Genomic DNA, 15215 nt, shown 5'->3' on the forward strand with positions numbered 1-15215 from the left:
TCCTTTACAACCTGCCATCCACCCCTTTTGTTTATTGCTATTGAGATTAAAAAGTTTCAAAGCTAATTGTCATTGGGGTTCTATTTTATATTTTTCAGATGTCCCTTCAATAGCTGCCACATTACTCTTTACAATCAGAACATTGTTACTCCTCTTTATTATCGCTGGGATTTTAAAAATTAAACATGATCATTGTTGGGTTTTTTTTTTCTTTTATATAGTTTTGAAGTTTCACTAGCCATCATTTCTCTACTCCTTTGTCCCCTCTTGGCTTGTCGTCTTAATAATTTTATAGAATTTATTTTATTTGTTATTTTGAATTTTAGGTAGCCTCGAGTTATGTTTTATATGGTCTCATCTTTTAATATTCCTCATTTTTATTCAGAATTTCAGTAATTTGTAAATTGTATTCGAACTCTCATTTTTATTTTTCTGATTTTGGAATTTACTTTACTTTTGATTTGGAATTTGAAGTAATCTCTTGTGGTGTTCTAGATATACAATTCTTTCGAAATATATTTTTATCCGATTAAATTATTTCTAAATTGTATTTCTACTTGAACTTTAACTCTTCCTTTTATTATATTAATGTGATAATTTTCATTCTAAATTTTTCTATTATTTATAAATTGTATTCCTACTTAAAATCTCAATTTTATTTTATAATTTCAGAATTTATTTTATTTTTACTCCAAATTTTAATTAATCAATCTCATGTTTCATTTAAGATGGTATCTTCTTGCAACATTTCTTATTTTTAATTATGAATTTTAGCTATTTCTAAATGGTATTCCTGCATAAACTATTACATTTTTTCTAATGTTGAAATTTATTTTATTATTTTCGAATTTTAATTAATCTTGTCTTGTTTTCCAGATATATTCTTTTAATATTCTTATTATCGAATTACAATTATTTTTTCCCTTCTACCCAAAAGTGCGCACATATATCAGATTGCACTTCTGACTGATGAAGCTGCCATGAAGGTGAAGGTCTTATGACATAAAATTATCTTTCTTGCGACGACTCATCTTTTATGAAATTATTAATTAAGTATATATTGAATTACGCACATATCTTTAGCCGCTGGCGTTTTGTATTTAGATTGCCTAATTAATCATAAGCCAGTGCCGCCATATGTATATGGCCTTTACTGCTAGGCTTGTGCATACAGCATATGGTATGCTATATGTATGTACTGTTTAGTTGTTGGCAAAATCTAATTCGTGCGCCCTCTCTGTTTTGCCTTATCGCGCTACATGTTCATCTGCCGTCTGATCCCACAAGTGCTGGTGCTTCCGTACATGACTTGGTGGTTTACGGACGTGGCATCATTTAGAGGAATTCAAATTGGAAGCCATGTGATGCTCTACGCTACACCAGCTTCAAAAACAATTTTCTCTTAAACTAATCATCCGATCTACGATCCGATTACACCGTTGTATTCGTAAGAATTGAATCTTTATAACAAGATCTCACATGAATATATTTTGATGATAAAATAGAAATTACTCTTATAATATATCTAAATTACTTTTAGATTTCACTAAATTACTTCTTAGACCCATAAAAGTAAATTTAATAAAGCCTAAAAGTAATTTACATATATTATAGAAGTAAGGTAGAACAAAAAGAAAGTAACTTTATCAGGATATTAAAAGTAAATCCATTATGGAGATAAAAACATGAGTCTATATAAAAATTAAATTTAATCAGTACAAATTACGTCATTGATTAAAAATTATAAAATAAACAATTCACAACAAGAATGTATAGATTTCTTTTAATGTCGTAACAAGTTATTTCACTTTTGTATTAAGTTACTTCCATAATATAGGTAAATTACTTTCAGACTTTATTAAATTACTTTTGTGACTAAGAAGTAATTTAATGAAATCTAAAAGTAATTTAGATATATTATAAAAGTAATTTCTATTTTTTCATAAAAATATAGTCATGTAAGATCTTGTTATAAAGATTTAATTGTTATGAACACAATGGTGTAATCGGATCGTAAATCGGATGAGTAATCTAAGAAAAAATTCCATTAGAAAAAAATACATGCACTTTTAAGTATACTATTAGCAACTAGATATGAGATTGAGGTAGCTGGTTATGACCATACAGAGAACGGTCTCGCTGTAGACACATCCTTAGTTGTTCCTATTCTCCTATCAATGCATGGGTGTATATATATGGTGAATTTGCATGACTCTCATTACAGATTACAGGCTCTAGCGCCATATGCATCCAAATATGTATGCCCGAGTCCTAATCCGATTACAGGCTTCAACAGGACCAACACCCATACGTCAAAAGCCTACTCCTAATTAATTTATGTTTCCTAGTATACGTAGACAGATACAAACATTGATCGGCCGAGTCCCATGCAGCTTTTTAGTCTTCTACTGCATTGAGGTTAGTTCCCAAAAATTATTTGTAGCCTTATTAAATCTCAACCGTTATAATTTAGGACTATCACAATCTAATGGTGTAGATTTTATCTTTTTCTTCGATTAATGTGAGAATTTCTAGCCTCCATAGCGAACGTGGTGCCTCCTTTCAAAGCTGTTTTAATAATATAATAAATTACCTATAAACATATACTACACAATCAACATCTGGTCTCACCTATCATACACACATGCGTCTTAAAGTTTGTGCTACAGCTGGCTACAAATCTGTAGCCCGGTATTCTTATATCTTCTATTTTATCTTTTTAAAATATGTTTATAGTTGGCTTTACATGCCATTATATAGGTACCGCGGCATCAGTGAGAGTTTTCAGAAAAAGAAATCCAAATAGACTGTTTTCCCTCGCTCTTTGAGACTTTTGACAAACGATCGAAAGTCATTAGCTTTTCCTTTTCTTAATTGCAGGCATGATTACCACCATTTTAGAGGAGATGGCCGGATAGTTTTGGTAAAAACGTACTAAAAAGTGGCAGTGAGGGTGCCACTCACACGCTAGTAGGACTGGTAATGCCGTTTTCCTGTATGTCGTCTTTATTGCACGTTAACTTTGCGACCTACTCCTTGTGGACCCCAGATAATTTCCTCCATGGCATGATTCCTCCTATCGTACAATTAATATGGTGCTCTCAGTTAGTTGATCGACAGCTACCAATGATAGCTTTTCCATCCTCATAATGGGCAATGATTTCTTTGTCTCAAGGTAAGGAATTTTGATCCTTAACTGGCATCCTCACCGCCGAATCTGCAACTAACGGCCTAGATGAATTGGAACAGAACATTGCTACAGTAATGGATCTATAGTGTGCAGAAGTAAACCGAAGTACTCTGGCTATACTACGGCGGTATTTGAATATCTTAAAGATTTCAAGTAGAATGAGATGATAATAATATTTAATTAATTCAGTTTTAATTATTGTAAACTTGAAAAATAGATTAATCTAATATTTTAGAAAACAACTTTCATATAGAAAGTTTTCACACAAAACACACCGTTTAGCAGTTTGAAAAACGTGCCACAAATATCCAAAACTTAATCCACTTTTTAAAGTGGAAACAAACGGAGCCTATATGCCGCTTCATGGGCTATAGCCAAGGGCGGAATTAGCATGGGGGCGACGGGACTTAAGCCTTCACTACCGATGCAAAAATCATATGAGATTACATGAAACCATCACTAAATTATTTTTACATATGTAGATAGAAAAGTAATTATAGATTTGTTTGGTTTATTCGGATCCCTCGCTATTATTTTTTAATTTATCACTGGCTATCATACTTTGCAATCAGTGTTACTATCTACCATAACTATATATAATCAATTACTACACTTCACAAGGAATAATAGTGCTAGTTATTTTCAGTGAGTAAGAAAAAACGAAAGAGAGGAAGTTCTTTATGACGTGGGAACACTTTCAAACCAGTTTGCACGATGGGATTGAACGTGGAAGACAGAAAGCAGGTTGACAAGCAAACGAAGCAATGCCCAATGCTAGGGTTCTAGCAACCCTAAAGTCGCAAATCTGGCTGCGTGATATACGACAGAAATCACCGACTGATCGACGCCCAGCTATCTCCCTCTTTTTTCTTTTTTCTTTTTTTGAGAACAGCTATCTCCCTCTTGTAGTCTTGTTTTCTTGCTCTTTCGCTCTGTTACTCCACATGGCGCCTGCCTAACAGAAAACTCAAGCTGTCCGTTTTGTTGGGATGTGATTGTGTTTCAGCTGGCTTTCTCAAGGCCAGGGCTGAACTAGCTGATCATGGCCAGGGCCTCTTTAGATCAATTTGTTGCGGTAAATTTTTTAATAAAAGTTTTGGTGGCAAAAGATTTGACATTGTAATTTTATAAATTTGTGTTTAGATGCATGATAAAGTTTTGCCATTAATTGCTTATGCATCTCTCATGCACGGAACCTGATGCTTTTTTGCCAAATTTGTTACTATGGACTCCCAAATGACAAATGCCAATTTGCCTACTTTTTACTACTAGTGTTTAGATCTATTTTGCTAAAAAGTGATTCAAAACGGTAAAACTTTTGTCATTTTAGACGATCTAAACAGGCCTATACTTTCTCCATGCTAAAATGTTACAAACTAATAATCTAGAATAAGTCTATTTTAGAACAACAAATCTATACAGATCCTCTGTTAGATTCGTAGTAAAAAGGTAGTACAAATACTTAGAAACTTGGTTGAATGTTAGATAAATTCCACAACTAAAAGAAAATTCGGTTGAAGAGGCGACCAACTCTTCTTTGCAAATAAAAAAAAAAGGCAACACAAAGATCTCTCAGAACTCAGAAGAGAGCAGGCGTCCTTCTTTTGTTCACTAGGAGAGCAAGCGTCTTGACACTGGGCAGATAATTATTGCGCCCAAAAAGCTCTCGGGGCATTTTAAAGCGGAATAAGCCCATTTGACTCCCTCAAATAAGCCCATTTGTTCTTTGGAGCCCACGTGAACGAACTTTTAGTCCGTCAGGTCGTCGCCAACCCCTGGCCCTGTTCGGGAGGCCAAAATTCCGGCCTATACATGTGGACGGGCTAGGAGTCTGAGCTGAAATCCCAGGCCAAAATTCCGGCCTATCCATGTGGACCGGCTGGGAGTCTGAGCTGAAATCCCGGGGAAATGTCCACTACACGTTCCTCAACTACAAGTTGAGTTTAAATCACATCCCTTCAGCCGCAAAACCGAGTATAGATCATACCCAACTTCTAGAAACGTGAATATTATGGAATAACCTAATATCAATTAAATAGAAGGGGCAAGGCATCAAACCCAGAACGGCTAGCCGACCATCTTGTGAAGCTAGCCGGAAAACCCCTGGGCGTTTCTCCATATCCAACTTCTAAAACCGATGTAAATTATGTTCGTCAGAAGTATTGTGAGTGGTTTTGATTGACGTGACACCGACGTGTGTTGTTTGACTTGGTATTTATCCCATGTAGCGCTTATGTGGTACTCCCTCCATCTACTTTTGATAGTCATATTTCATCTTGACACACAGACCAAGGTTAAGTGATTCTACTTATCATCCATTTATATATGCTACTAGTTATTCCTCGTAAACAAGCGATTCATTAATATTTACATTTCTCGATGCCCATGTAGCCAATCTTGTGTGGAAGAATAGAGAGTCACGCATTAAATACAAGAAAGCTATTAAGATGATAAGTTGTTGGATTGAAATATGCCTATCAAAAATAAATTTTTCAGATTTGGAAATATGACTATCAAAAGTAGATGGAGTAATAGAAGAAGATAAAAATTAAAACCATTAGTAGGACCCACATGTTGCGGGATTGTTTGGAGAAAATAAAATAAATAAGTGGGACTCATATGTCATAACCCATATTCTCCTCCTCTCTTCTCTCTTACCCATCTTCTCTTCTAAGCTCATTGGCCTTCTATCATCCTTCCTTAGTGTCGGCCCCCATCTACATCGGCCCTAAGATTGACAAGCGTATCATGGCCATTAGTGTCGAGCTCTTCACCGGCGCTCGTGGCCACCCCACACCAAGCTTCCTTTGTACCGAGCTCCCCTCCACACCAAGCTCGTGCCGACCTCCCTCATCCACTCCTCTACCAATCCTAGGATAGAAGCCGTTGGCTTTAAGGGCTAGATCGATATGGCAACAACGTGGTGAAATGAGGGAGAAAGAGGCAGTGGCAACACGTGAGGACAAAGGACAAGGGAACGTGTGAGGACACGTGAGCTCCAACTCCGTCCGTGTTTTCTTGGGCTATGGCAGCGGAAATGGGGGAACTCAACAAGGTCGGGTGTCGCGCGGTCCCATCCTCCTGGGCTGCTGCCACAGCTGAGCACGACTATCCTCGGGCTCCATCTTGATGGCCAAGAGCTCAAGCGGGGCGCTATCTTTTGAGGCATAGAGTGGGCACCTGCTTGGGGAGTAGAGGCGAACACTCAAGGAGTGGACAGAGGCTCGTCAACATGGGAGTGTCACACCTACACTACCGCGGCCCTCTTCCTCCCCTCCTTCCCCGTCATAATGGTGAGCTTCTACCTCATCTCCTTTGAAGCCGCGATGTCCACCACCACACCTTGTGTTGGCTTTGCACGACTTCGTTGTTGCCTCGGCGAGCCCGCCTGCACCGTCCTCACACACTTTCACCCCTTGAGAGGCTGAAGCCTGAGGAACACGACATAGCTCTTCTTCCTCCACTCTCTCAGATGAGGACAACAGGATCACCCGTCGTCTTCCAGTCTGGCGATTGTTCTAGCTCAGTGACACCATCACCGCCTAGCTCTTGTCCTACCGGCCGCTGCCCATTGCTTACCGCACTTCTCCACATCGATCGTCGCCTGGAGGGAGGCCTCAGATGATATGGGAAAGAGAAGGCAGAAGGGAAGAGGTGGAGAGAGGAGTAGAAGACTGGTTGCTGACATGTAAGGCTACCTGGGTCGCACACTGACTCAGCACCACGTCAGCCAAAACCAGGCATGCGCATAATACCACCTTAGGATTTTATTTGTACAGGTTTTAAGAGTTGAGAGACACATTATATCTCAATCGCAGTTGAAGGACGTGATTCAAACTCGACATCAAAAAGAGGGGCTTAAAGTGAACTTATTTCCAAATCCCGGTACACACCAACCATGATGGGCCTATTGGACCAAGAAATTTGGTCTTTCAATTCCAAATGAGGCCTAACCTAAGCCTAGATAAAAGAGGGTCCAACGAGTGAAGGGCACGCAAGATGAAGCTGTAAGCTGTTGTCCATTTTATTATCCAGTATTGAGCCGACAAAATCATGCCTCCAGCTCGTCGTTGCTATTTTGTATAGTGCAACTCTACTCCACTTGAAATGTTCCCTGCTCCACAGCTAAAGGTTCGCACCGTCAGCTGTCACGTGGTTGAGGTGCACACCCTGAACATTTCCTACAATTTTCTTTTTGCCAACTTGCGCGCTGCCAAATGACAGTCGATCGTGGTGTCCGCAGCTGTCGTTTTTCTTGCTCACGGCCTTCCAGCAAAAACTAGAACGTTTGTTTCGGACATGGTATATTCCATTATCACATTTGTGAGCGATTTTGAATTTGGTGCGTTTCATCAGCACTCGTGTAAAAACTCATGTGAAGTAAAATGTCCAATTGCTGCCGTCAATTGGTATTTTGGTAGTGGAAAAAGTTCGAATTACCTCCAAAACTATGTGACAGGACGAATTAACCCTCCTCTATTTAAAAATCCGACATATTTCATCCTCAACTTTTTTACCTGACGAATCAACCCCTAACAAACTTCGAAACTATTTTGGTCATACATGATACACACGTGGTGGTCTAGTCAGCATAACATATAAAAAAGGGGAGGGTCCACATGTTGTGACCGAGAGAAGATACAAAACTATATGTGGTAGTCTAGTCAGCATAAAATATATATAAAAGGAAATAGTACGAATTACCCCCCTGAACTATCGCGGTCGTCTGAATTACCCCCCCGAACCATAAAACCGGGCATTCTTCACCCTCAACTATACAAATCGGATAAATTACCCCCCTCGACCCAACCCGCGGTGGTTTTGGTCCACGTGGCGTATGCGTGGCAGTCTAGTCAGCACTCTAATTATAAAAAAAAATTATGGGACCCACATGTCATCTCCTCATCCACTCATCCTCTCTCTTCTCTCTCACTCTTGCTCTCTCAAAAGAGAGGACACGCGGCGGCGTGCGGGGGAGGACGCGGGCACGCGGCGGCGACGAGCGGGCGGTGGCGGCGGCGCCGGGGGAGGACGCGGCGGCGGCGGGCGGCGCCGAGGAGGTGGCGGAGCGCCGGGGGCGGGGGATGAGGAGGCGGCCGCTCGGCGCTGCTTCCCCCCTCCCTCTCTCTCTCTCTCTGTGTGGCGCCGTCGGGACAACGGGCAAAGTGGGGGCGGCGCACCTCCGTCGCCATCCTCGTCGTCGTCCTCGTCATCCCCCGCCGCCCCCGCCTCCGCGTCACCCGTCGCCGCCGTGCGCTGCATCCTCGTCGTCGTCCTTCTCATCCCCCCTCGTCGGCGCTGCCGTGTCCTCCCCGGCGCTCCACCACCGCCCGCCCGCCGCCGCGTCCTCCCCGGCCCACCGCGCCCGCCGCCGCGTCCCCCGCCTCCCGCCCGCCGCCGCGTCCGCCCCGGCGCCGCCGCCACCGCCCACCCGCCGCTGCCGCGTGCACGCGTCCTCCCCGGCCCGCCGCGCCCGCCGCCGCGTCCTCCCCGGCGCCGCCGCCACCGCCCGCCCACGTCGTCCCCCGCACGCCGCTGCGCGTCCTCCCGTTTGAGAGAGAGAGGAAGAGTGAAAGATAGAAGATAGAGGATTAGAGGATGAGGAGATGACATGTGGTCCCACAATTTTTTTATAAATAGAGTGCTGACTGAACTGCCACGCGTACGCCACGTGGACCAAAACCACCGCGGATTGGGTCGAGGGGGGTAATTTGTCCGGTTTGTATAGTTGAGGGTGAAGAATGCCCGGTTTTATGGTTCGGGGTGGTAATTCAGACGACCGCGATAGTTCAGAGGGGTAATTCGTACTTTTTCCTATATAAAAAATGGAGGGCTCACATGTCGTAACCGAGAGAAGATACAAAACTGACAAGTAGCATCCATTATTTCTTTTTTGCTGACTAAATTGCCATGTAGGACCAAAACTATTTTAGAGTTGGTAGGGAAGTAATTCGTGCGGTATTAAAAATTAATGATGTAGAATGTCTAATATTTAATTGAAGGGCAATTCGTACTAATACAATACTTCAGGCAGGATACTTCAAAACTTGTTAGGTATTTGAAACAAGAAGGCAAATCTAAAAGGTTCTTTCTTAGACAATGATTCCCAAGGCACTGTTCCTATTTCACTGTTTCTTGATCACGGGACTGTCCGGACACTGCCACGCACGGAGGAGGATGACGACCTATCGAAGCCCATGTCTACACACGTACTAGTACAGTAGTACAGAGAAAAGCTAGCGCTGCTACTGTAGTACGTGCCGGAAAGTTTGTCCCCATGTCTAGTGCCACCCAGTCCCCGTGTGGTGACCCTGTCTGCTACGACGGCTACTCCCTCCCACGCACGGACGCGCACAAACACAAAGCCGTGCACAAACACAAAAGCCGTGCCGTCCATTGCACACATTGACGTGCAACCCGACGCCCCCGCGCCGCTTTGCACGCGCGCGCCCGGCCCCCATGCCTTGACCACCGCAGCGATCGCCCGCCCCCGAATTCCGGCCGGCACCGCACCGCCTCACGCAGGGTGATCCGCCAATCCCCAGGCCCGAAAACCACATGGATCCCCGCGTCATGTACTCCACCCATGGGCAGGCGCGTGTCAGCCCCTGTCCCTTCGCGCAGGCAGCCGCCTGCGCCTGCATCCAACCGCCCGCACGAATCCCCGGCCTGATCCCTTGTCCCGTGGCGTGGCACGTAGTACTAGTACGTGCATCATGCATGCATACTGCCAGCCAACACAGGGGAGGAGCACTGGCCTGCAAAGCGGCAGATTCCAGATCTGCGCGCATGTTCCAAGACCTGCGTGATTCCATCGCCGCGAAGGATCCAACGGGGGGGAGAAGGGATGGCTGCTGGCAGGGCGCGCACGGTTCGAGACACCCAACGTGGACCAATCATGCAACCACAGTGTTGTCTTTCTGGAGAGAAAACTAGTGTATCACCAATCATCACCGGCTCCATTCCATTCCTTAATTGCTTATAATTAGTACTAGTACAGTAGTACTACTACACCAATCTATATATTCCATCTTACAAAAGTGTTGAGATAGAAAGAAAAGAAATACAAAAAATAATAAATAATTAATTGAATTATTAAAAGCCAAGGAGAGAGAGAAAGAAAAAGAAAACCATGGCACCACTTTACGGACACCAGCTTACTATATTATACACATACAGCAACCCTAGCAGTAACTTGCTGGTGGCGTGGTGGTGCCCCCGTTGCTCCCATCACACGTTGGCCGTGGGAGCAACTGGTTATTTAGCGCATATATATATATATATATATATATATGTATATATATGTATATATATATATGTATATATATGTATATATATATGTATATATATATATATATATGTATATATATATATACATATTTATGTATAGTACATAATTAATTTAATTAATTCCACTGACAATTCAGCACTGCAATTGGAGTTAGTTGTGCCTGTTTTTTTTCTCTTTCTTTTTTTTCTTCATTTTTGAGAGGATTGTTTCTTCGCCGGCGCCGCTTGGCCCCGTACCGCCTTGTGCACGTTGCCCTTGCTCTTGCCCTTTTTCTTGGGGTGAACGGATCCCGGCGACGACCGGGGGATGAACACGCCGGTGCCCTTGCTGCCGCACAGCTGCTGCTGCTGCTGCTGCCACGCCCTGACGGCGGCGTTGTCGCCGGCGCCGATCATGCCGCCGCCGTTGTTATAGCTGGCGGCGTGGTGGTACAACGTGTAGGCCGGTGGCGCCACCATCGACGCGCCCATCGGCACATGGGCGAGCGAGAATCCCTGTTGTTTTTGTGTGATTCCAACCAAATGGGCTAGCTGTTAGTGTCGAGGCGTTGCTGCGATGTAGGGGCGCACATGCATATGGTCGATGCGATTGATGTGATGCGATCATGGCGGAGAAGAAGAAGAAAAAAAAACACTTTATCTATATTTATTCCTGTATAAACTAAAAATCCAGTGGCCAATAGCTAGCTGTAGGAACAACATCAACAACAACAGCAACTAGCTAGTAGGAGCAGCTCATGGCAACTTGCGTGCATGCAAAGATTTGGTGAGCACCCCGGGATCTTGTCACGGAGCATGAGATGGGATTATTAAACCAGCATCATGCATGCAGTTAGGCCAGTCACAATGGCTAGTGTCATTGCACGGCTACCCAAAATATTATACCATCTTCTCTCAAATGAAATCTTTTATGAAACAATCCCCACAGTGGAGGGGTTTCACTTTGACGTTTCCAAGACTAAGCAAAGCATTTAATTGATACAAGTTGCTGGGATCATTTGTACCCAAAATCCGGCGCGGCGCGGGAGAATGCGGAGGTCGCACGGCGGAGGCGGACGCAAGAGATCCGGTGAATGAAACGAATCGGCCTCAACGGGGGTTTCACTCTGTTACCGAGGACTTGGAAACGACGCTGACGAGTTTCACCAGGATGAAACTCTTTCCTTCTCTCTCATCCCCATTTCATGCAAATAATCATTTTTTATTCAGTCTTACCCCTATTAAATGTGCATGACACACCAGTGAAACCCCCATTGTGACTGGCCTTATATGTAAATGTACGAGTAATTATTTTAGCAAAAGAGACATGCAGTACGGGTCGCATGATGAGGTGTCGTGTGCAAGCAACGTCGATTGGATTAGAGCAAGTATAATAGTTAGTTATAAGCCTACTATAAACTTAGGTAGAGGAAAGAGAGAGCGAAAAATCAAAGGTGTGGGCTCTCATACAGGAGCTAGCTTATTACAAGCTCTAAGACAAATACATTAAATGCATAAGTGAGAGATAGAGAGAAGAGAAGAACAATATAGCCAACCTTATAGCTAATCTATTATATATGTTGGCTTTAAGATGAGCTAATAGTAATAAATGAGCTATACTATTATCCTTGCTCTTAGGGCACCCACAATGGTTATCTATAAGAGATCTATATCAGCATATTTTCCTACTTGGAAGATATTAAATGAAGAGAGAGAGCAAAGCTATCTACTAGCTTTTAGAGATAGTCTATAGAGAAAAACGAGGCAATGCATGAGAGAGCTATAAATACCCATGTAGACATACTATTGAGGTGGTTTACTATTAATCTAGTCTATTCCTGATATGTACATGATTTATAGAGAACACCTTAATTTACCATTGCGGGTGCTCTTAGAAGCTTGGAGCACCAAGCAACATCGATCGATCGAGCGCTTGTCGCATCGCGTGCAGGCCTAAAAACAACTAAAATTCTTTTGGCTATCAATGCGTGCGAGGAGAGTGCCGACCGACCATCTCCGTATGCATTGCTTAACTGGATTTTTTGGAGCTACCAATTACGCACCGTGCAGCAGAGGATATGACAAGATAACAATTAGTTAAGCAGCGATTAGTGGGGGCTTAACTGGAGGTTTGGAGCTAATTAATAAGCTGTTAAGTTAGCTATTACTCGCTATACTAGTTAATTAAACACCTAACTAATGTGACATGTAGCGACGCGGATCGTCTGCAGCCACGGGCAATGGGAAGACGTTTCTTGCAAGTTTCTAGTTCAAGAATGGCCAGTGAAAGAGACATGGCTGTGGCTCTGCATAACACCCGTGCACATCATGGGGCCCTTCCAGCGGCTAACGATTTGGATTAGAGCAGATTTTAGTTGGCCCATTGTGCTCTATCTCGCTGGGAAATGGCACTTAATATAAAAACAATAACCACTAAAAAAACAACCATTTCCGTGCTATCTATCTGTCCTAGTACTCAGGGTTTGCTGACAACTTAACATGAATTTCACAAAACATAATATCGTACGATTCCTCCAAAACGAAATGCTAAAAGGCACTTTAGATTCAAGGCTTATCGACTGATGATGATTCTTTGCTTGCGTCTGTGGGGCCCAAGGAGAATTTGGCAACAGCAACACAATATGTAAATGGTCAATTTCCTACGAAAGGTGTTTGTTACTCCTCTTACTTACACTACAGGCTCACACTGACGTACATACACAAGTGAACGAACGAATATCGTAGTATATAGCTCATAAGTGCACATATGCACACTTATGACTCATGAGCAGTAGTGGTAGCTCAAAGCACACGCATATGCACATGCAACCGTGCAACGGTGTCATGTATAGTAGCTACGGAGTAGCTAGCTATACCGTCGATCATAATTAGCAGCCAGCGAAAGTGTGCCGTGCAGCTAAGTCCTAACCAACAACACAGCACGGCAACAGCAGACAGCACGTAGCACCTGCGCACATGGCGCGGTAGGAAGCCGAGTTTAATGAAACCAGCTGACGCTTAGCCAGCTACGCGAAGAGCAAAAGCACCTGTTCATAAGTTGGCCACTCCTGTTCTTGAATATATATATACATATTTTTGAAATTTCGTCAATCTATTGGGGGGCGAAGAACAAAGGCTTGATCGGTGTTTCGAAGGAAAAAAAAAGAATAATTAAAGATTGGTTATGCAATTTGGTTCGGTTTGGTTGTGTGCAAGGGCAACCACGTGCGTGGAGGCGCTGCAACTACCAAACCAACAGCCGCGAGAAGGCGAGAGAAGCCGCAAGAAGAACCCAACGCCCCCAACCGAAACGAGCTAACGCTACTAGCTAGCTCACATGCACGCGTGCACACGCATGCTTGATGAATGATATGATATGATGACGACGCGGCAGAAGAGGAATACAAGAAAAAACAACGGAGGCTCACCGGGATGGGCGCGGCGGCGGAGGCGGGGAAGCGTGCGGCGCCGAAGTCGGCCGCCTCGTCGTCGTCCGTGATGAGGAGCGATATCCGCTTGCTGAGCTCGGCGAAGAACACGTCGTCCTCCATCATCTCCACCTCCATCCTTTTCTCCTCTCCTGCTGCGATTGACCTCGAGGTTGGAGACCGGAGCTTGAGCTTGAGCACGAGCAGCAGGAACTAGGAAGGGATTAGCACTAGCAGTAGCAGCAGAGGAAGAAGCAGAGGAGGAGGCGTTGCGTTTGCCTTGGCCTTTGCCTATGGCGGCCTCAGGGGGAGACGTTCCGCTTTAATAAGCTCGCACCAGCCGTCATCAGAGTTTGGGGTTGGGGTGGCTGGCCGTGGGCCCCGTGGAGCAGTTGGCCAATCCCTACTCGGAAAGGTCGTGGGCCCCACGAATGTGCAGCGCGCTGAGCAGTTCGCCAGGTGGACCCCACATGTCAGAGTTCCGGGATTTCCCCATCCACGAGAAATCCCCCGACGAGATGTGTCCGAGACGTGCGCGCGTACAGTAGAGCTGAGAGCTTATCGCAATTTGGGTTCTGCGATTAGGGAGGGGGTAAGGGTACGGTACCAAGGTCCGACACAGATAGCGTTGTCGGATTAGACCGATTTGAGCCACAGGTATAGTCTGATCTTGACGTGGGAGATCCGGATCAGAAGATGCAAAAAGCCGTCCTTTTTTCTCTCACGAATTGTATCAGAATCGAAGCTGGTTTCTGTTTACTCGAAAAGGATTAGTCCCCAGCCTTGGTGGTGGTTAAACAAAAGATCTCAAGGCACAGCGAGCCCTTTGTTACAAACTTGAGCGTACACCATACACCATGCTGCTTTACAGAACAAACCGGGGCCCTAGTACTACTACTACTACCCGTTTTATTACCACACTGCACAAACCTTTTACTACCACGCTGCATATACATATGCCACAAGGCACTGTACGAATGCGACGGCGTGACCACACGATGATTCCCGCGGTAACGTGACGAAGAAAGCGACCGGGGTTTCGCTATTTTAGGCGCGATATTACCTGATGATATTGGTACAATAAAGCGTATGGAGTGTTTATCCTCTTTGTTCGCAGGAGGAGGATGAGGCTGCTCCGGCGCCGAGTCGGCCACCGAAGCCATCATCATGGCGTGAAAACACCCCCGCGATTGGGGCCGGATTACGCTGCACTGCACCGCACCGCCTCCCCCTCCCCCCCCCCCCCCCCCCCCCGAGCTGCGCTGCGCCCATGCACATGGTCGCCAGGGTGGGGGCGCACCGCCTGCCTGCCTTTCAGGCTGGGACCC

The 15215-nt window shown here is 44.4% G+C and overlaps 1 protein-coding gene across 1 annotated transcript; it reads right to left on the bottom strand.

Annotated features, from left to right (window-relative positions):
* Positions 1-10128: 10128 nt before the first annotated feature.
* On the bottom strand, positions 10129-14261 carry LOC4338706 (uncharacterized). The gene is made up of 2 exons (XM_015781813.3): positions 13888-14261; positions 10129-10975 (listed from the first exon to the last, which is right to left on the bottom strand). The coding sequence occupies exons 1-2, from the start codon at positions 14023-14025 to the stop codon at positions 10670-10672; spliced, it is 444 nt and encodes a 147-aa protein (XP_015637299.1). The 5' UTR covers positions 14026-14261; the 3' UTR covers positions 10129-10669.
* Between the last annotated feature and the right edge of the window lie 954 nt (positions 14262-15215).

This window comes from Oryza sativa, chromosome 5, assembly GCF_034140825.1.
Source record: "Oryza sativa Japonica Group chromosome 5, ASM3414082v1".
In the NCBI taxonomy this organism is placed as follows: domain Eukaryota; kingdom Viridiplantae; phylum Streptophyta; class Magnoliopsida; order Poales; family Poaceae; genus Oryza; species Oryza sativa.

Bases quoted from the DNA above. Each gene is read 5' to 3' on its own strand.
- LOC4338706 (XM_015781813.3), bottom strand. From the start codon at position 14,025: ATGGAGGTGGAGATGATGGAGGACGACGTGTTCTTCGCCGAGCTCAGC. The intron at 10,976-13,887 runs GTGAGCCTCCGT...CAAAAACAACAG, and splicing joins CCGCCGCCGCGCCCATCCCG to GGATTCTCGCTCGCCCATGT.